Genomic DNA, 21,477 nt, shown 5'->3' on the forward strand with positions numbered 1-21,477 from the left:
CCTTGGTGTTTGCTTTCAATAGCCTTGGAAGGAAAAGCCACAAGAGCCGAATTGTTTTGGGAGTGTGGGGGATTCATGTTGTGCTGGATGGGGCCAGTGTGTGTCGAGACTGTTTTCTTCATGTGTGTGTATTGATGTTAAACCACGACTGTGATGCGAACTAAACCACAAAGGTGATTTCCAGCTCAAATACTCTGGTTGGGTTGATGGATTCTGTACAGCAGTTGGGTGCCGTGGGACTTGTCAGTCGGCTGCAGGTTTGTTTTTTTGCCTGCTGGTGAGCAACACACCAAGAAAGGCGAGGTGTAGAAGTGGTGGCTGCTGCCTCCCACGACCCTTCACGTGTTGGATAAGTGACAGCGTCCTCACCAGAGTGGTCAGAAGACAAGTCCATCCCGCTGCCCCGTCCAGCGACTCCTGCTCCCATCCTTGCTCCCACTCCTGCTGCTGCTCCAGTCTGACCTGCCGTGGTTCATCTTCCGACTTAATGAGCCTAATGAGGACATGCAGCGTCTGGCGTGGTCTCATGGTCTCCAGCTGCTCAGCCCTTCTGCTGCTGCTGCTGCTGCTCGGATCCTGTCCACCACCGCTGAATCTTATCACGTTCCTCAGAGAGGGACCACATGTCATGACAGTGACTCCCCTGCCATCAACCTTGGTGACTGGAAACTAACCACGCTGTACTGCAACATGGGACTTTGTGGCCTTTTTTTCTGTGACCACGTGGGAATTTCTTTTCACTCCATTCTAATCTTCTTCTTCTTCTTTCTCTTTGGGCTTCTCCCTTCATGGGTGGCCGCTGTGGATCATCCTCCATCTCACCCGGTCCTCTGCTTCCTCCTCTCTCAAACCCACAAACCTCATGTCCTCCTTCACCACCTCCATCCATCTCCTCTTTGGCCTTCCTCTCCACCTTCTGCCTGGCAGCTCCAACCTTCTCCTTCTTTGTCTTCTTCTTTTTTCTTCTTCTTCTTCTTTCTCCTTGGGCTTCTCCCTTCATGGGTGGCCACTGTGGATCATCCTCCTCCTTGTCACCTTCTGCTTCCTCTTCTCTCAAACCTACAAACCTCATGTCCTCCTTCACCACCTCCATCAATCTCCTCTTTGGCCTTCCTCTCCACCTTCTGCCTGGCAGTTCCAACCTCCTCCCCCTCCTCTTCTTCTTCTCCTTCTTTCTCTTTGGGCTTCTCCCTTCATGGGTGGCCACAGCGGATCATCTTCCTCCATCTCACCTTCTGCTTCCTCTTCTCTCAAACCTACAAACCTCATGTCCTCCTTCACCACCTCCATCACTCTCCTCTTTGGCCTTCCTCTCCACCTTCTGCCTGGCCGTTCCAACCTCAACATCTTCCTAGCAAAGTACTGGCTGTCTCTCCTCCATACATGTGCAAACCACCTCCATCTGGCCTCTCTGACTTGGTCTCCTCAACATCTGACCACATGTGCTGTCCCTCTGATCTACTGCTTCCTGATCCATCCTGCTCACTCCCAGAGAGAAGCTCAGCATCTTCATCTCTGCTACCTCCAGCTCTGCCTCATGTCTTTTCCTCAGTGCCACTGTTTCCAAACCACACAGCGCTGCTGGCCTCACCACCCTTTTGGACACTTTCACTCCACTCTAATAACAATAATAATGAATAAATAATGAAGCACTGGTCTTGAAGCAGGTTAGAGTATCCAAAATGTTGTGGTTAAAACAGTGTTTTACTCACAAAATTCGTCCATCTGTAAAAATAGAGAAGACAGTGAAAACAATTTATCGTTCCCCTCCTGCTTCGCTCATACTTAAAAAAGAAAGGAAGATCATCATTCTCCTCCATGTCTCTGATGCATCCTCCTCAGTCACTCCTGCCTCTCGGCGTCCTCTTTCACATGCAACTTGCAGTCTTCATTCTCTCTCTATGTCAAACCAAAGCATCTGAGTCTAGCCTCCCTGACCTGGAGTCCAACCTTCTCTCCATACAGCCTTCTCATCTTGCCCATCCTATTCACTCCCAATGAAAACCTGAGCATCTTCATCTCTTCCACGTCTAACTCTGCTTTCTGCCCCTGTGTCAGAGCATCTTCCACTGCAGCTGCTGCTCCTGACAGACCACACCTGACAGTCGTCCCCACCCATTCCACCCTGCCTGCACTGTCCTCCTCACCTCATTTAAACTGGCTCCATCACTCTGTACGACTGATCTGAAATACTTGAACTCATCTGTTTTCACAGCCTCGACTCGCCGCAACTTCACTGGTCTTTCCCCACATTTTGCATCAATGGAAAAGGAATGAAATGAGGTCATATGTCGCTCATGCTGCTAAACATCACCATAGCTGTTTATTACACTGCTTTCACTGAAACCCCAAGCGACCCAGTTCCAACTTTACTACGTTTGCTTTGTATATTTCAACACACTGCGAACCATCGTGCAAACACTAACGTTCTGACTTATTTTACAGTTACAAATGTGACTCTAAAATCACAGTAGTTGACTTTTAGCAGTTCAAATTTGAAGTTAAGATATCACTGTTGTGTCGTCCTCTAGGCTTTTGTAAGGGGACAGAAGTGAGGTGTGACATCCAGAAGAGATGGAAGCTCATGTCCTTCAGTGATGTCTGAGGCTCCTCTGTCGCCTTGTGACGCGGGGTGCAGCCCAGTAGAACATGTGATACTGTTGACAGCTACTTTATACCGTGTAATCTGAGGCAGGTTTTTATTTTAATCTTCTTACCGTCAATCACATCTGCTCTGACAAAGCTGTGTCCAGCTGTTTCATCTGGCTCTCTTCTTAATTAATCTGACATTATCGGCCTGTTGAATCGCTCTAATGGCGCGTACCTAGAGGTCGCCTGCCATGTGTCAGACTTACTTACGCTCCCATGGTTCACAGAGAAATAGTCACGGGAAAAAACATCTTGAATGAAAGTCAAGGGAAAGTTGAAAACAAGGCAAGAAGAGTGAGGCATGCAGGGCTTCTTCAAGCCAACGGGAACTCTCTGTCCACTTCATCCAGTCAGTGCAGCTTGGAAATATTCCAAATGTAATGGGGGCATGTAGATACTTAGAAAGTCACGTTTTGGGGAAAACAAGCGTGAGATGGAGCTAACGTTGCCTTCAGGGGATTAGAGATGCTCCTCACAGTGCATGGGCAGCGGTAACGTCCGTGACATTGGCGCCATGCCAGAGGCCGAGGGCTGCCTCGCAGGAATGCTGACGCCAGTGTCTCAGACAGCAGGATTCAGATGACTCCGTGCCTGACTTGGTCCCAGAAAAGACTTGACGCTCTGCGGGGTCAGCATATTGAGGTTGCATCATTCTGCAGTGGGGTGCATCCGCCGTCAGGTGTTTTTGGCCGATACCGATTTTTATTTTTTTTTCCCACAGCTAAATCAATGAATTACGCCGACCTATTAAATAGCAGTAATACTGAACAACACCAGATCGAAAACATAACAATGATAAATAAAGGCAAAAGGCAAAGTGTTAAATAGAAAATAAATGACTTTTATTCCCTTTAAACTTCGCGTGTTCAACAGCTGAATGCTGCTCCTCCTTTCAGGCTATTAGCTGCTGAAGGCTCCGGTCTTCAACACCAGAACTTGGCTGCTCATCCAAAACTACAAACTGCATCGGCATTGGTTTTACCTGCGGCTAGCTTTCGCTTGTTTTTTCAGAACAGAAAGGCGAGTGGGTGGTGCAGTGCTGAAGGCTGGACGCTCAAGTCCACTTTCAATTACCGTGTTACGTGTGTGTAGAAGAGAAGTGGAATTAAATGTGCATGTGTTGTGACATGACTCTCCTCATTAGGCTGCTGAGGAGTCATGTCATTGCTGCTGTGCAGGGGGGGGGGAAACGCCGGGACTCACATTTCTTCCATCTGTATTCAGCAGTGAAGATACAAATGTTCTCTGCAGCGGCGTTCGGTGCAACAAGACAGAATAGTGCTCAGTCAGATGCCGTGACCGTGTTTGTTTATCTTATCGAGTTTTGGCCTGCCTGTGCAGCAGGATGTTTGAGGCTGCAGCGTGGCTTTGAATCTTTTAGCTCTGCTCATTTATACATGAGGTTTTGAGCTGCAGCCCTGCAGCTGCGAGAAGGTTGCCGGTTCAAACCCAGCTCCCGGCCAACTTCCATGATCGAACCGGGAGAACGAGGTTCTGACCTGGGAAGTTAAACATACACGTAAACATTCATGTGTTGTGAAAGTTACCATTCCAAAAAAAAGAGCAAAACGTTATGTAAACGAAAATATTATGACCTAATGTGCATTTGGAAATATAAATCCAGTCCACAAACTAAGCTGGGGATGATCCGAAGATCTGCTGCGGTCCATCGAACCGGGAGGAGGGAAATCCAGGGTGCGTTGCTCATGTGTCTGAATTATCAGTCACATATCCTGGGAGACAGGAAGCACTGCCTGTTGTTTCCTTTTCCACAGAGAATGGAAGAGAACAACGGCTGTTTTCCGAGGTGGGCGTCGACCGTCATGTAGAAATGTGCTTTTCATTCCACGCTTGCCAATAGGGTTGAAGATCCTTTATCTCCCTGAAATGGATCGCTCTTTGATGGTGTCATGTGACTGCTGCTCCCAGCAGCAGAAGCAGAGATGGGTGGGTGATGCCACATCTGTCACATGAGCTTAATACATTCTTCTTTAGCGAGTTTCTTTTCGGCTGCAATGTGGCGTGTCCAGGTCCAACAGGAAGCAGCTTGTTTTTGATAGTGTTTTTCAGGAGCGAGATCATGGTAGTTTGGGTGATCTCTTTCCAGAACTTGTAGTCATGACAGTGGAATGACATGCCTTGACATGGACAGAGAACGTGGAACAATAACTGGACAGGACTTTAGCCGCGCTTGAGGAGAAAACCTAACCCAGTGATGGTGGAGAGTCCGAGAGTGTCGACGCATTTGTCGCTCATGCAACTGACAAGCCAACATGGCGGCATAAACAAGGGTCACGTGGTGCTTCTGTAGGACATTGATGCAGAGAAGACAAGTGGAACAGACGTGTAGAGCGTGTTGTACAAGTGCAAGTTGATGATGCTGTCAGCTGCCATCACTTCACTGCACTTTCAAACAGAGGAGACACTCCATCATCATATTCCACTCTGGGTTTTTTTCCACCTGCTCTGGACACTTGTGGACCAGTCAATCATGTGCTGCTCCTAAATGGATGTGACCTGACACATCTCACTTGAGGGCTGAAACACATGGAACCGTCCTCATCTGCTCATGACTTCCGAATCGGAACCTGGCGTATGAATCATGCGAGACGTCTTTGAGGTCTGCACTGACACACTGGTTGACTGTCCGGTTACTCAGAAAGGCATTGCCATGTTAAAGTGTAGCTTGGAATTGCACCTGTAGTGGAAGCAGCACGTCGCCTCAAAGCCGAAACATCCTCTCCCTTTGTTTGCCTGATGGTGTCTCACGAAATGAATGAGCTGCCAGTGAGTTCATGCACCTTCAGTGAAGAGATGTTGGACTCTTGGAGCTGTGGTTGTGTTTAGTTTTTATTAATATATTGGTGTTTTTTTTTTCTTAATTATTTTCTAGCATTTTCTTCATGAAGTTACCAAATATCACATGGTCCCGAGAGAGTTTTCATTTATTCTATTATTCATTTCTTTATTTTTGAATAGTGTCAACAGCGAAGAAACAGCCTCCTGCTGCAGTGATGGGAACAGAGTCGGGACTCAGCGCTCAGCAGTCTGCAGCAGCCAATTACAGAAGCACAGGGAACTATTTCTGTCCTGAGGTCCACAGGATGCGCTGGGCTGTCGTCTCATGGAAACTCCACATCTACTTTTTGAGTGTTTTTCTGGCGTGGAGAAATAAGGGCAGGAGCATATCGTGTCGTATCCGTTCTCTTTAGTTGCCCTTTATTTGTTCTGTTCCGCTGCAGAGCAAATGATCTGAAATTGTCGCCCCGATATAATTGTACAGTATATTCCCCCTTGAAAGTGTGTTTCGCCCGCTCTTATCGCCGTCCTCAAAGGATTCCTCCTTGTTTATTCTCTGGCTTCCCCACTCTTTCACTGCGGCTGCCTCTCTTAATTCAGCCTCGCCTTCTATCTATTTAAGGAAAAGCTGTCGGGAAATGGCTGCGGCTGCTGCTGGAGATTTAGCGGAATTGTGCTGCAAGTCCCCAGATCCCCCGTAGTCACTGCGGAGAATACAAGGAGGCCATTTACTTTGACAGACATGGACAGAGAAGCAGCATTGTTCAATGAGACTAGTCTTCCAGTGCAGGGCTGCAGAGGTTGCCATCCTGTGTGGCAAGGAAATAAAAGAGCCAGGAATGTGTTCATGTGTTCACGCCAGGATGCGTTTTTTGTGATGAAGTCTGATGTGTAGCAAACTAAACAAATGTTAGGTGTCTTCATGACTCCTTCAGCTCCAGCTTCCGTTGTTTCATAGCAACTTGCCAGAGATAAGGAGAGCAGAGATGTGCTGATAAGACACAGTTCCGCACACGCCTGCTCTCCCAGATTTGGGATGCTGATACCAACAGAAGTCTTGGGCTGAGATCGGATTTGTTTCCACTCTTAATTAAAAACCGATCGAAAAAGGTTATGAAACGCTACAAGTTTCTGCCTTCTTTCATTTTATTTGATATGATGCTGTTGTTTTTCCGCTGCATCACAGATATTATCATGAAACCCCAGTGGCAGAGCTCAGAGATTTGAGAGGCGAGAAGTGCGCCAGCATCATTCCTGTTCTAATCACAGCAGCCGGAGACGGGTGTCCTCTCCGTCCCTGGTATAAGGTGTGTGTGTGTGTGTGTGTGTGTGTGTGTGTGTGTGGCGGTAGATGTGTGTGCTGTGTTAAACCCTTATAACCACGGCAACACAAGAAGAACCAGGATTCAGGCAAGAAATGTCTTTCTCTGGTCCGTTGTTGCTTCCACCACCTGTGCAGCCTCAGACTATCTTTTACTTCATTATTGGATTTATGTTTTTAAATATAAATTTTTAATATTGCAAAAATCAAAGTCCCCGAAATGGGCACATTGGGGACCTTCAAAAGAGCTGGACATACTGTATATGGCTCAGTCAGAAAAAGATCTAGAAAAGAAGAAAGAAACCGTCCCTCTGACGTGAACCGAGTGCTCTGTGTTCAGCCTGGGGCTGGTGGTGACGCTCACAGTTCTCTGTGGATCATGACCCCGGGACGTGTCTGACGACCTGTGTCTGGGCTCGGTGGACCAGGTGTGAAAGTCCAGGTTAGTGTGACACCTGGCCTCGAATGGTGATGAATGGCTGTGATGGAGACACCAACACTCCAACCCTGTCCCTTTTTTTGTTGTTGTTTTTTTTTTTTGTTGACTTCAGTATTTCAGTGCCTGTATTTATCGGTGGTGTTCCATGGAGGTTCTCTGTCACATGCACCTCGGGGTAGCTCTGGCTTTTTCTCATGCCAGTTTTCTCGTCGCAGTACGAGCAAGAGGCTCGACAAAGAGGATTAAACCCAGAGGATTTAATGCTGCAGATGGAAATCTAACCAGCAACAGACACACACCAGGTTGCGACACTTGCGACCTGCTGTCTTTCTCATTTGTGTAACTCCACCAGCCTTTATCCTCGATGCTGTCATCACAGCTGTCTCCTCAGTGATGGGCAGCGGAGCGACTGATTGGACAGTTAACCTCTGGGGCAATCTTTGCCGCATGAGCCTGCTGTTCCTCTGAGTGGGACTGATGGGGAAGCTCTCCCGCGCTTCTCTCTCAGCCCCCAGCGAGTGCTGCTGTAATTCCCCTGCAAACACCTCTTCCTCAAGCTCTTACGTGCCTCATTGACTGTGACCATCCTGCGCTCTCCCTCTGCTCTGTTTACGCTGGGTCCTTTCTTCTATTGAAGAGCAAAACACCACCGCAAAGTGTCATTGTTCACATTGATTTCTGAGTCTGTGTGTGTATTTAAAATATTATTTTTATTTGTTACATTCATTTCCACGATCAATTTTGCGCTGAGCGTGGAACAACGTCATGTTTCACATCAATATCAGTGTCTTAATAGAGACCGTTACAGTCTGCCACGTCATGTTTTCAACTCACGACCAATCCGGTTGAATAAAAATAAATAAAACCCATGGTTTCAGTGAGGAATGACTCAGTGAGTGCAGAACAATGGAAAAGCAGAAGCGTCTCACTGGTTTGTCTTGTGACATTCTGAGAGTGTGCGCCAGGTTCCGACCTGAGTTCTTCACTACACTTGGAAAGACTTTTTATTTCTAGTTGAAAGTGTCATTCAGGCATCATAAGAAACATCAAATATATTAACACTTGTTTTTGTATGCTGTGTCCTGCAGTCCACTCCCATAACTGCACCAGTTCAGTGTCTCTGAAGCCTCCCACTTCAAACTCATTTCAAAGTTGATCCACATTTGTCTTTAAATGTATTGGCCATGAACTGTATAAGGACGTTTTGCATTAACTTTGATGCTTTTATCAGTCAGAGCCAGCAAAACAGCGTTCAACTTTATGATGAATAATCTTCACTTGGTTATTGTTGAGTTATAGCGATAGTTGCTGAAAAATGAAAACCTTTTTTACGTCAACTGTTAAAAGGAAAACCGTGTTAGCTAAAACCTCAAATGCCCAGAATCCAAAACAGGAATGTCTGAACAAAAAGACAAGGTTTTCTTATTCCTTTGACAGTCGGCTCTGAATAATGAATGAGAGTCGTTTTGGAGCCTCCGGAGTGGGTCTGGGCTGCAGTGAGACGATGGGCATATGGAGGAAACACACACCCTTATAAGGTTAAACAGGCAGGAGAAACAGAAAGCCTTGGAAGTAGCCCAGGTTCCAAGCAGCTGGTGTGGATGAGCTTCTTCTGTCGTGTCTCGCTTCAGACTCTCTGGCTTCATGAAGTGAAACACAAACAAACTTGACCTCTCTTGTTCGGCCAGCTTTCCCAGGAGGCTTCTCTCTGGAGCTGAAAACACACTGGCTCTCCTTCATTCTCTCTCAATATCGAAGGCCATTTCACTTTACCTACATGTGTCTGTCTGTCTACAGTAGTATCGGTCTGCACAAAGACAACAAAGCACAGAGTGGCAATGTCAGCACTCCCTCACTCTCTGTCGAGCAGGGCTGTTTAGGAGGACTGAGGAAGATGCGCCTCCAATAATGAGAAATAAATGTTTCTGCTCCACTGGCCATAAACGGAATTTGCATTTCCTTCGAGCTTCAAATGAAACTAAAGTGTAGAGAATTGTGTTTTTCTAAAGTGGCTGTTCAGTTTGCCTCAGGGAAGCAGTCCTGGAACAATGAGCATTTCCATGTAATTGTAAGTCTATGAACTTTGCTGAGCCAGTCTCTGTTTTGTCATCTTTTAAATGGTTTTGGTTGGTCTGAAGTGAATTGCCTCATGAAGGCTCGGGCAGTTCTGACTCAGCATTAATCCTCAGCTCTTGCACTGCTGGATGGTGGCGCTGTGCAGTGAAGCCAAGTGTCGGGAACTCCACGCAGAAAAGGACCAAATATTAACGTGTCATTCGTCCTGCTGCGTTGCCTTCCTCTTATTTCACTGACAAAAGCTGTTGTTGTCCTTGCTCTGATGCAACGGCACACGTTCTTCACGCACAAGGCACTGGAAAGTCTCCAGGGGCCAGCGAAACAGTCCGCATGGGCGTATCTAACCCGCACAGAAAGTGTGTCGGGAGCGAGACAATTGAAATCCAAGGTCACAGAGGCCTGACTTCCCGAGGTCCTGCTGCTGTCCTGGGAATAGAAGGGAATAAATCCAGAGCTTGCCACATTCAATGAGGCAAAATGGCATGTCTACTTGGCACGCAGGTGCCAACCAATGAAACTTTGTTTTTTTTCGCTTTGTTCTGACTTGAATTCAGTACCCAGGGCTTCTTAGTTTCCTGCTTCAATAAGTCATTATTCTCATGAGCCACGCACTGATGTGTAACATGGATTTAGAGCTGTCCGTGGTCCTAAGCTGTTCTGGACAGCCTCATGCACTGCAGCTCTGCCGGGTGCTTCGTAACAAGGCCTCTCTCCAGGCCTTCAAGCAGGCTCCAGCAGGGGCTTCTAAAAAACCCTCATGAATCTGTGAGTAACCGTGTTTCACGTTGCACTAGAAAGCATTCAGTTTCTGTATTGTCCCAGCATTTTGAAGCTCAGAGGAGCCTTTTGTATCTGTGTGCCGCCAGTCTGTGCAGCTGTAATTAGACGACACCAGCAAAGAGGATTACACACATTTTCCTTCCTACAGTACATAATGGGAGTGAACCAGTGCCCTGGCTGAGCACAGCCATGGGACGTCTGTGCATGCTTTAACTCTGTGCAATTGAATTTTCATGTCTTCATACACAAAGCGACTTGATAAAAACAGCCAATCCAGGAACATTTTTGTGTGTCCAAGAAGAACCAAAAACATGAGGTGGTGAGAAAACCTCTTCACTCAACTTCCCCTCCTCAGTTTGTCGGATGTTTTCTTTCGTCCACAATAAATTACACATGAAAGTCAGGGCAACGTTGTGTCACGGCTGTTGGAAAGACTGGACACACTGTGGTGAGGCAAGACTTGGCTTCACTTGGCTTGACTTGAGTAGACACTATCTTCACTTGATGTGGAGACTTGGCTAAAGTGACAAGAAGACGGTGGTGAATGTGTGGGCTTGTTTATCCTACTTTGTGTGGACAGATCCTCCAAAACACCATGCTTGTGTGGACCGCATGACTTTGCGGGGACATTTGGGTCCACCCCATGAGGTTAAGCATGAAGAGTTCAAACTAACTGGGTCCTTATAATCGGGTGTAAGTTTGGTTCAGAGTCCTGGTTGTAAATCGTGACTCTTCTGAAAAGCCGCCAAGTAAAACTCTAGCAGTAGGACGACACCTCTTAAGGAGGATCTTGAAATGATCTGCTATGTGCTCTGTTGTCCATGTGCCCCCCTCACCTCCTCAAACTCCCCCAGCTCCATTGGAGACACTGCCACACCAGGGAAAAAGTCCTGGAGAGGGCCCTGAGACCATCAGCAGCTCTCGCAAAGTTATCCTCCATTTCCTGACTTTTAAAGGTCATTCTGACCTCAGTTCTCTGACCAGTAATTGGGGCTCAGACAAAGAAGCTGTCTGCCATTAAACGTTCTCCCTCCGTGTGCGAGTCACCTGCCAGTGAAGAGGAAACAAGTGTTCCCTGCACCCACCTGCGAAATGTCATGGTCCTTGCTGTCAGCCCTGCTGGTTCACCCACCTCCTGTGGGTGGACGTTTCACTCAGCCCACTGTCTCACTCTTGTGTCACTGCGATGAGCACATTTCAGTGTCGTCACACTCCTTAGCTGCCTGCTCAGTCTATCGCCGAGTCTCCTGCTGGGAGAATCTGCTGTTGAACCTGTGAAATATGGGCGAGGAAGCCAGTCAAGGACAAAAATGGATGGTATATTCAGCCTGTTGTGAGAGAGGAGGACAAGGCTTCAGTCATTATTTATGCGGCAGTTTAAATATAACAGCACCAGAGTGGCAGGGCAAAATAGAGAAGGCACAAGTGAAGAGCCTCACTGCGACAGCGCCGCCTCTATTCTGATGTTCCATCGTGATATTCTTCGACCCCCGTTGACTGTTTCATGAGGCAGCAACGTGAGACCAGACGGGCTTCCTCAAACAGGAAACCTTAGAGTCTGACTTGTCAAGTCAGCGGCCTCTCTGAGGCTGGCTTCATTAAATATTGTCTTTTCCTTAATTAATTTTGCAGCCTGTGCTAGTGGATGTGTGATGCATGAGCGGACACGTTGGTTTGTTGTACAGAGAGACTTGCTAAATTGCTCTGGAAGTCACCTTGGTCTTTGACATTTTCTCTATTTTCTCAGAGCCAGTCTTCCACTGAGCAGTGCACTGCGCGTGATGTTGGGCTCTGGAGATGCTGATGTATTTTTGTTGGTTCCTCTGATGGCCTCACTCACTGTGTTTCTCCCAGGTGAGTGGACGCCACGGGACCCTCCACGTCTGTCGGACTTCTGGAAGCACTTCAGAGCACGGACTGTGCCTGGCCTTTCATGGAAGTGGGACCTCTCATTCATCCAGAGTTGGCCTGTCTGGAGAAGGTTGCCTCCTATGCTGCTCTCTGGATTGTGACCAAAGTCAAGAGTCTAGGACTCGCCCCGGTCTCCTTTCCTGCCTCCAGTCTTCACTGTGCTCGCTGTGGGATTAAGTGTTAAGCCCTTCGGACACTTTATTTAAATACAAAACTCTTGGGTGGGATTAGAATAATGCCTGCAATGATGTGGAAAAGAACTCCTCGCTGGATGCGGTGAGCTGTGGAGGAGAGCAGAGGAGTGGGACGTGCCATTGGCGGCGTAATTCCCAAAACGCCACAGGAGTAAAACCACTGGACGGAGAGCGAGCCAGGAGTTTGGCACTTGTTCCTACCTGTCACTCTCCTCCTCTTTTCCTTTCCCTGACCTCGTGGGGGTTCCAGCGGCCACAGAGAGGGAGACGAGCTTTCAATTCCACCTGCTTTGGTTCCACTCTCCTGTGCTGCCTCCCCTCACACGCTGCTCTGCTCCCCCTGGTGTGGTGTGTGTGTGATGATGCACCCCCTCCTCTCCGACACAGAGACATGCCTGTTCCGGAGATGGCAGTGAGTCCTATCAAGTCCTTGCACTGGGAGCATTTCCCCCCCATGTCACAGCGTCGGGTGTACTGCACCCCTGTCTACCATGAAGGCCTGCTGTACGTGCTGGGGGGCTGCAATGAGACGGGCATGCCCCTGGACAGCGTGGAGGTCCTGGACGTGGAAAGCCAGACGTGGAGCCAGCTGCCCCCACTGCCCACCGCCAGAGCGGGAGCATCTGCTGTGATAGTGGGGGGACAGGTGATGGTGCTGGGAGGCATGAATCAACAGCAAACCCCACTGGCCACAGTGGAGATGTACCACCCGGACCAAGGCAAGTGGGAGCCCAAGGCCAGTCTGAGCCAGCCGTCCATGGGCGTCACAGCTGTGGAGAAAGGTAGGACTTCCGTCACTTTCAGCTTGCTAGATGAGCCACATGATGAGACAGGTCCAAACCCAATGCTCAGAGTATAATGCTGCCATGCTTGAAAAGTACTTGAAAAGTGTGTTCGAGTGAGTAAAGCAGAATGTTTCACGTGTAGTTAATGACGGATAACATTCGATGTATTTCCATGAGAACCTGAGAGCTGCTTGATGTTTAGACCCAGAGTCAGGGACCTTTCTGGCCCCCCACAAAAATCCACACATTTTGAAATGTATTTTATGCATTCTTTAACACTGAATACCAGAAACTCTGGAGTCTGACAAGAGCCTGAATTCAGTGTTTAATATTTCATTCTAAGGAGAAGTTATGACAGCGTTCATGAAGCACTGTTCTCCTGGAGTGGAGCACGCTCCCTCTGTGGCAGGAGGATGGCACCACCCACGGACTCTTACTGGTGACTTCATATTTACTTACTTCAAATGTCATTCTTCATGTTATGACCCATTCTGCGCTGCATCGGTGCAGAATTCCTTGACTGCAGTTCAGCTTATCCCACCATTTCTGCTGTAAATGGTATGACAGCATCTTGAGCAGCGTTGGTCCCATCACACTGAACAATACACTCAGTTACAGTTAGACTCTTATTTCTTGATATACAAGAGGGTTACGTCAATAAGGCCAGGTCTTGAGTTGTGGCCCATCGTATGGTGGAGTTTGGCCTGTTTCAGAGCGCTACTCCAGTCAGCATCTCGTGACGCTGCCCCCTGCTGACCTGGCACATGCTTTCAGTCTGTTGGTGTGAGAGTGAACATGAAAAGGTCAGATTCATGAGAAGATAAAGCAGCATGTGCGTGGGAGAGCTCAGACTGGCCACAGAGTTATTTCTGTGCTCAAATGATTTCGCCTCTTTCAGGTGGATATTTTTAAACCCGAGCGAAGGTCATTTGTTAAAGTGTCTCTTCTCAAGAGTTTCCTGTGTTTACATTTGGGGCTGGACACTTGCCAGTGCTGACATGATAAAGTGGAGGAGCGAAATGACCTTTCTAGGTAACAGAGTGAAGGGGAAAAGAGCAAGCACAGTTTGATGGAACGAAAATCTTCTTATGGTTGATAAACATGGAATATCATGTACCGATGACAAAGTTGATGTTGATCTGAATGAAATGAAAATGGAGCGTGTCTTGAACCAAAGTCCTGAAGCAGCTGTGTATATTGAGGGAAGTGGTTGCTTTGGATCGAGAGGTTAAACAAGACAGGAGAAGCTGAAACTCTGCTCTGCATGTCCAGTCCTTACTTCTGTGAGCCACGCCGACGTGCTTTAATAGACTTAAAGCTATTGTGGATGAGTCGACTTGAATTTCCTTCAGTGCTGAAATGATGAGAAGCTGATGTTGTAGTGAGTGTGACTCATGAAGGGTTCCAAGTGAGAAGGCAGCTTTCACTTGCACATCCCTCCCATGCATGAGTTTCTTATATTACATTACATTATATTGCGCTGCGACTATTGAACACGGAGTCCATGTAACCTCTGCCGTCACAGTTCTGTTGCATTTGCATGGTAGCCTCTTGGTCAGAGGACAATGGTCGCGACTCCACTGGCTGGTGATGTCTGGTGGAACTGCTGACACGAGCTCAGCTGCTATTTCAGTGGGGTTTACTGCTGGAGAAGAGCACAGCGCCTGTGCTGGACTGTTGCTCGGCTCAGGACCAGCACATCCAGTCCTCGCTCTCGTAAGATGGCAGCTGACATACACTGGATCAGGCCAGTACTGGGAACACACACTGCACTAGTCACTGTTGGACCTCATTCACAGTGAGTCCCACTGCTGGTTCCTGACTGCTAGGAATGATCTGGCACATCCTCATGGCCGGCTCTGTCTGCAGTTGTGACTTCAGCAATGCAGCAAAGCAGCAATTGAATTACACCCTGACAAAACAAGTCGGACTGCAGAATAATGTACTGCACTATACAAGAATCAATGAAAACTGAGTGGTTTCTTTACAGTTGCACAAGCTGCATGTGTGTTTCATGTGTGCAGCTGAGCCAACAGCCACCAGCGTGACCAGTGAGGTGCAGCACCTTCTATCATTCCGCCGTTCTGGTGAAAGGTTTTTCTCATGTCGGAGTTGCGTCATTTTTAAATGGCTCCTGACACTATGCCTAAACATACGTCCATCTTCAGTGAAGCAGTGCTTAGACCTGGTGATGGGGCGAAGGAACCCTGGACAGGGACAGGTTGCCGGTCCATCGCAGGGCGCACACACACGCCAACACCAACGGGCAGTTCGAGACTGTCCCATGTCTTTGGAAGAAGAAGGTCCAGCGCTGGAGTTATGTTGGTTATGAAGTTGCTTTATGTTGAATTCAAACGTTCAGTTAGTAAAAGCAGGCTGTGTGCCAGAAGCTGAGACGCGCCTTGATGACATCACCAGTGGAATCTCCTGTGGGCTGGTCTGTGTGGGACCATCACTCGGTCATGTTTTCGGATGACTTATTACATGCTGTTAATCTCTGACACTTTCAATGTTTGAAATTCTCATCGTCATCTCTGTCGGCGAGTGGCGTGATTCGTTTCCACTGGCAAGCGCCGCTGTCGGACTCGAGTGTGTGGCGCATTCGATGAGTCACCCATCGTGTCATCTGTGCATCTGCTGAAATCAGAAGTGTGTGTGTGTCTGAAGGTCTCACCACCAAAACAACTTCAGCTGGCTGCTCATGTGAATTTCATGGAGTTACATCATGTGTGATGCAGAACATGTGGCCCGGTCAGGCCAGGCTGAGTGAGACTGAGTAGACCGCTGTGTGGTCATGTCATCTCATGATACTGTAGGTCTTTCACATGGAAGCAGAGGCCCATAAGAAACTGGGTTTGAATGGTGGGGTGAAAGTAAGACAATTTGAATTTGTGGATCGGCCTTCTGGCCTCCTACTAGAGAAGCACTCGATCTCAGCTCAGCTGACTTTAGTTTGTATTCAGTCAATTTTACTTTCCTAATGTAGACCTGGGATTCATCTCGCAGCATGTCACCCAACATAGGGTGCTGGTTCTCTGGGTGAGGCTCCAGGCAGGGCTGTGTATTCCTGGATCTTGTGTGTGCTCGGCCTCTTCCATCCTTTGACCAGCCGCTGCCAGGGAGCGCAGCGCTCCTGTCTGTCACCTGACTTCCTCACGCAGTTCAGAGACCACTGAGCAAGCCAGCGTTGCTGTTGCTAGGCAACTGGTGTGTGGCTGCCGTGTTTGTTTTTAGACCGAACCGAGAGAACGATCAGCTGTAAATCTGCGGGCTGGAGCATCGCTCCTGTGTTCTGCCGTCATTAACAGGGAAGGAATTTGTGTCTTTGCAGCTCTGAATCACCACCAACTATGACGCAGCTTGACATGTTGATCTTGAATGTTGAAGCGCATTCATTCTTCCCTGTGAGCTCCAGCCGACGCAGGAGAGTTTCTTGTAGCAGAGAGTTGTCATGATGATTCTTCCCTGCTTCGCTGAAGCTGCTGCCTTAGCGCTGCACCACCGGAGGAATGAGTGTTGACCCCGCAGTGGTCGGCCTCCTGCAGCATCACAATTTTCCCCTCCACACTAGTGACACTTTTAGACTTCAAAGTGAGGCTTGTGGGAGAAAGTTATTTTCCAAGCTGGTCCAAAAGTACTGCATTCCTCCTCTTATGAAGAGGTTTTTTTGGGGGACTGTATATTTATGATGAACCATCTTAATAAATAAAACAATGGCCCTCACCTGTCAGCTGCTATTCTATTTTACGGTCTGTTTTGATGATATAAACAGGTGCATTGTTCTGTATATATCTCAATATAATTTGAGAGTATAAGCAGACTGATCATTTCGCAGTTCTCTTCTGGTTGGAGCAATATTCTGAAGATATTTTGGCGACGACAGCCCATGAATCCTCCATCCCACTCCACTGCTTTGCACAGCACCAGCATTTGTGGAAGAGTTTGCCTCCCCCTGCTTTAAAGCCTCTTCACTGTCCCTCAACATTGCATAAACCAGTCACGGTGACAGCATGTTGGTTCAGTGTAGCTGGACTATGAATCTCAACAGTCGACTGATACAGTAGCTTCATATCAAAATAAAAATGAATATATTATATTTGCAAATTGGCCTCCGAGCTCGAACTGGACTCACGAATGGCAAAAGCATGTTCCCTTTTCTCGCAGGCAAAAACACACTTGATCTTTCAAGACAATAGTGAGCCTCGCCTAAAGAGTTGCTGCACCTATCAGCATTTGTTTAGGAGACACTTGACTGGCTCACACTATGGATACAAAAATACTAGGTCCCCTTTGATAGCTGTCGTGGAGCACTCGAGCGCTCGGCTGTTTGGAGGTAGATGAGCACCGACAATGTTCAGATGCAGAAAAGCACCCAGCGACCCACTTTCAGGCCGCACAGATGGAGCTGTAGACTCAAGAGTGTGATGGAACCCAAGAAGAAGCCTGGAGCCCCAGATTCCGTTTTTAAAGAGGCGACAGGGAAAAGAACACATCAGCCTGTGGGACATTTAGTCAAACCAAGATGACTTTCTTATTGAACAATGGAAAGAAAGGAAACTTCTGTTTTTCACGTCCTAGGCGATGTGTCTTGGTCGGTGGTGGAACATGCTTACAAGCCGTGTACGTTTCAGGAAATTGCATCTGTGGAAATATAGTTGGTATGGGGTTCAAAAATAGCATGGATTTTTGAAGCCTGTCGTTCGTGTCGTTCTCCGTCCTTTGGAAAGTGAAAGATAACATAAGAAAGGAAGGAGGAAGATGAAAGAGCTGTTGAGCAGAGCAAACAAGACAAAAGGCTTGTGTGAGTCTCCTCTGACAGGCGGGTGGCGCCGCAGGCACAGATCTTCTCCATGGGCATCCCAATGACACACAAGCTCCTCTTTTACATCTTACACTTTAAGATTTCGCGCTTCCACAGTTCATGAAGTGTCCTTTTCATTCTTGTGCTGACTGTTACTTCAGAATGTAAACAACAGACTACATGTGGTCAAGACATATTTAGACTAGAATCACAAAACAAATGATCCTTCTGAAACTGTTTATGGACAGAATTTATCGGTCACTTTTTATATTCTCTTTTTACTTTCACTTTGTATGATAAACTTGCTGCAAAGGCTTAAGAGTGATAACCATATTGGCAGTGATGGGTTGATGAGGCTTCATGAAACAGTGCCCCCATTTTCAGAGCACAGTAGGTGGCGCTCTCAGTTTAAAACTGGTGTGAGGTTTCATTGAAGTGGTTGGTCAAATCCAAAAATGTTAGAGCAGAGCGCCATCTAGTGGACTCTGAAGATTAGGACACTGTTTCATGTTGGCTGTGTTGTGTTGTTAGAAATGTAAAAATCTGAATCTTTTTCACTATTCCCAACCTAAATATATGAATAATTACATGGTTATAGATAAAATTGTGAAGCTAGTCTGATGGATTAACCTCCGCAGTGACAGTGACAACAGCATCTTCCTGCCGCAGTCTCTGCACACAGGTCTTCACATGTCATTTATCCTGTCAATTCAAAAGCCTGTGCCCAACACGATGACTTTAGCTTGAGGCCACTGTATTTCCTGTCTTCACTCTGCAGTGATACCGCTATGGCCCAGTGTGGGAATAGTGACAGTTCATCTTGACCTCCTGACAGTGAGAAACCCATGTTTCCACGTCCTCTAAATACCCCCCTACCAACCTGTGACCGAAGAACTTTCTTTCATGGTGAGCGCTGCTCAGCATGTGACGTGTGGTGTTTCAAACAAGTCTGCTTTGTCTTGTCTTTGACTTGTCGACAGCACCTTTCCCCTGAAGCCTCATAGGACTTGACTAAAGTGCAGAGGTAAAGTTTGAGCTCAGAAATTTGGCTTTTTGCTCTCAATTAATTTCACATCCGTACAAGAGACAAGCCTGCAGGTGATGAGCAGAAGGTGGGTTGAAAGGCAAGGACAGCCTTGATCACTAGAGTTGTTTCTGCAACAACTCTAAAGAGGGAGCAGATCAGCTTGAGGAGACTAGATGGTTTTATATATGTATATATATATTTATATATATGAAATAAAACTTTGTAGGTCATGAAGCTTTTCTGATTCTGATCTTGAAGAAACACATTTTGCATGAGAATATATTTCATGGATGACACTATTTTCTTTTTTGTTCATTTCTTTTCGACCTCATTCCCATCTCTGACTTCTTCCTCCAACTGCTACTACTGCTACTACTCACCCTAACCCGCAGTCAGTGTAATGCAGCAGTGGCAACAGCACACTTCTTGTTTTATTCTAACTCTATTATCATTTAACATAAGAGTAGAATTCGTATTCACTGCTCTATATCCAGAAACCAAGGCGAGTAGAGGGAATTGTTTCCTCCTGAAAAAAAAAATCTGTTCTTTTTTTTATCAGCTCAAGTAAGATATATGCTAATAATAGCTGAGTTGTAAGGACTCCCTGCTGTGAGTGTGTTAGTCGAGCTCCACATGTTGCCACGGACGTAGAAGGCTGCGAAATGGTTCTGAAATTAAAACGCCGCTGTTTTATGACCCTTTGATATGTCTGTCCCTGCCACATGTGCCACAAATAGATCCAAAATGAAATGCATATCTGGTGCCACAGGTCACTGAGCACTGGTCAGATGGAGCTTCCCTCATGTGAAGACTGATCTGGAATGGCCTGTTATTTTGCTCTGATGTATCCTGCTCAGATAGTTCATCATAAATATCATATTTTCATTCGTTCTGCAGGAGATTTACTCGCAGCCTCTTCATTTGGAGTCACACCGTCATGAGGATCATGTGATTAGCTGCAATTTTCCTTTGACTCAAAGACTCAGTTCACCATGACGCCAAGCATTTAGTGTCACAGCTGTACTGCAGCCAAGTGGGAGAACAAGCCTGTCAAGGATGACTACAGCAGCTGCAGTCAGTGGTGAAAGCCGTTCAGTCGTTGCACTGACTCTCATGTTTCCAAATGATTAACATCATTGAGCGTTAGAAGAACTGCAAAAATCTGTCAGTAATGTTACATGTTCTGATGTGGCTTGCGTTATATGGCGCAGGTCAAAGTTGGCAGGTGTTCAGATGTTCAGAAACAGGCGCGAATCATCAAAGCTCGAGGCTTAGCAGCACACATAATGAAGAATCCACTGAACACTGACCGGAGCCTTTTAAATGTAGATGGATCTTTTTTTATCCTCCATCTATGCCGCTGTCTTTAAACATCCCACCGTAAACCCCGGCGAGATTAAAGGCACGAGCCAGTTCTGAGGTTCAGCCAACACCATTAGGAAGAACATCATCTGACACGTTCACTTCAAAACATCGAATCGACGATGAAAGAGATTGTTGGGCCAGTAGCAACGTCAAAGTTCCGGGGCAGGATAAGCAAAGGTTTATTTCCGATATAAAAGCTCTCATCCGGCAAAACCTTTTGGTTTGAAACACAGTTCACGAGAAGAATCCTTGGCATTTTGAAGTGTAGTTTCCCACAGAGCAGGAAGTGTGGAAGGTGACCAACCCAATGACCTACACACAGATGTACCTTTCCTGCGGCAGCTTCACTCTTGGACCATTCGAGACGTAATGGGTTCAAGCTTTGGCAAATATTGCGTGATCTTTTTTCATGATGGCCTTTTAAGAACCTGGCAGCTGTTTAGAAATATCCTGCTGCTCTACTGGAATGTTCAGTGGAGCCAGAAGGAGCGGTGGGAGAAAAGAGGATGCTCATGTCGACACTGAGTCGCTGCTGAGAGACTCGCACCACTGGAGGTTAGTGTGGGGCCACCCAGGACTGCTACACAGATGCTGCGTGATAGAGTTGTAAAACTCCACCATTTTCTCTGCCAAAAAAGCACCACCGAATGAAGCACCTCCAAGTATGGGTGTCTTCTCCCAGCAGGATTGTTTGAGGCTCCAAAATGTTTTTAATGAATCATACGTGACCTACATTCAAGTAGCAACTGTGTAGTGAACAGTAAAACAGACAGAATAGAAATCTGTTTTCAGATGACCTCTGACTGTAGGTGAGACGTGTTGACACTATGAAGAGCACCAGAGCCCGGTCCCTCAGTTGGCTATGAAATGCCATGCTGTTCCCTCAGATGAGAATTTGTGTCCATATAGCTCTGATGACTTTCTTTAGTGATGTTGAACTGTATAGTTCTAACGTATTCAGCTGGATATTTCTGCAGGATCCCTGTCAGAGAACACCCTTCCACCAAGACATTTGATTTTTTAATAAGTGAAGCTTCAAAGTAGAATGTCACAGGGTCCTCCAACTTTCCCTCAGTGGTAGAGCTGGCATATTTCAAAATGACCGGCTTTGAAGTGAGATTAAACAGCGGGAGGTCGGGAATATGGACTCCCAAGGAGATTTCTGAACACATAAATAACATTCTGCACCAGTGCATCATCCTGGCAAATCACTCTTATATATATATATATATATATATATATATATATATATATATATATATATATATATACAGCGCTTTCCTGAACTTAACTCAGCTCCCGCTCAAACCTGACCTTCAGGTCTCTGTCC

At 46.9% G+C, this 21,477-nt stretch overlaps 1 protein-coding gene across 1 annotated transcript in view; it reads left to right on the forward strand.

The window, feature by feature from the left end:
* The window catches only part of LOC128749496 (kelch domain-containing protein 8B-like), a 57,196-nt gene that overhangs the window by 476 nt on the left and 35,243 nt on the right, over positions 1-21,477 (forward strand). The window contains exon 2 of the mRNA XM_053849157.1: positions 11,919-12,951. Coding sequence (XP_053705132.1) covers positions 12,561-12,951 — 391 coding nt within the window. The 5' untranslated portion in view covers positions 11,919-12,560. The remainder of the gene's footprint in view (positions 1-11,918; positions 12,952-21,477) is intronic.

Source organism: Synchiropus splendidus, chromosome 18 (assembly GCF_027744825.2).
Source record: "Synchiropus splendidus isolate RoL2022-P1 chromosome 18, RoL_Sspl_1.0, whole genome shotgun sequence".
NCBI classification, from domain to species: Eukaryota; Metazoa; Chordata; class Actinopteri; order Syngnathiformes; family Callionymidae; genus Synchiropus; species Synchiropus splendidus.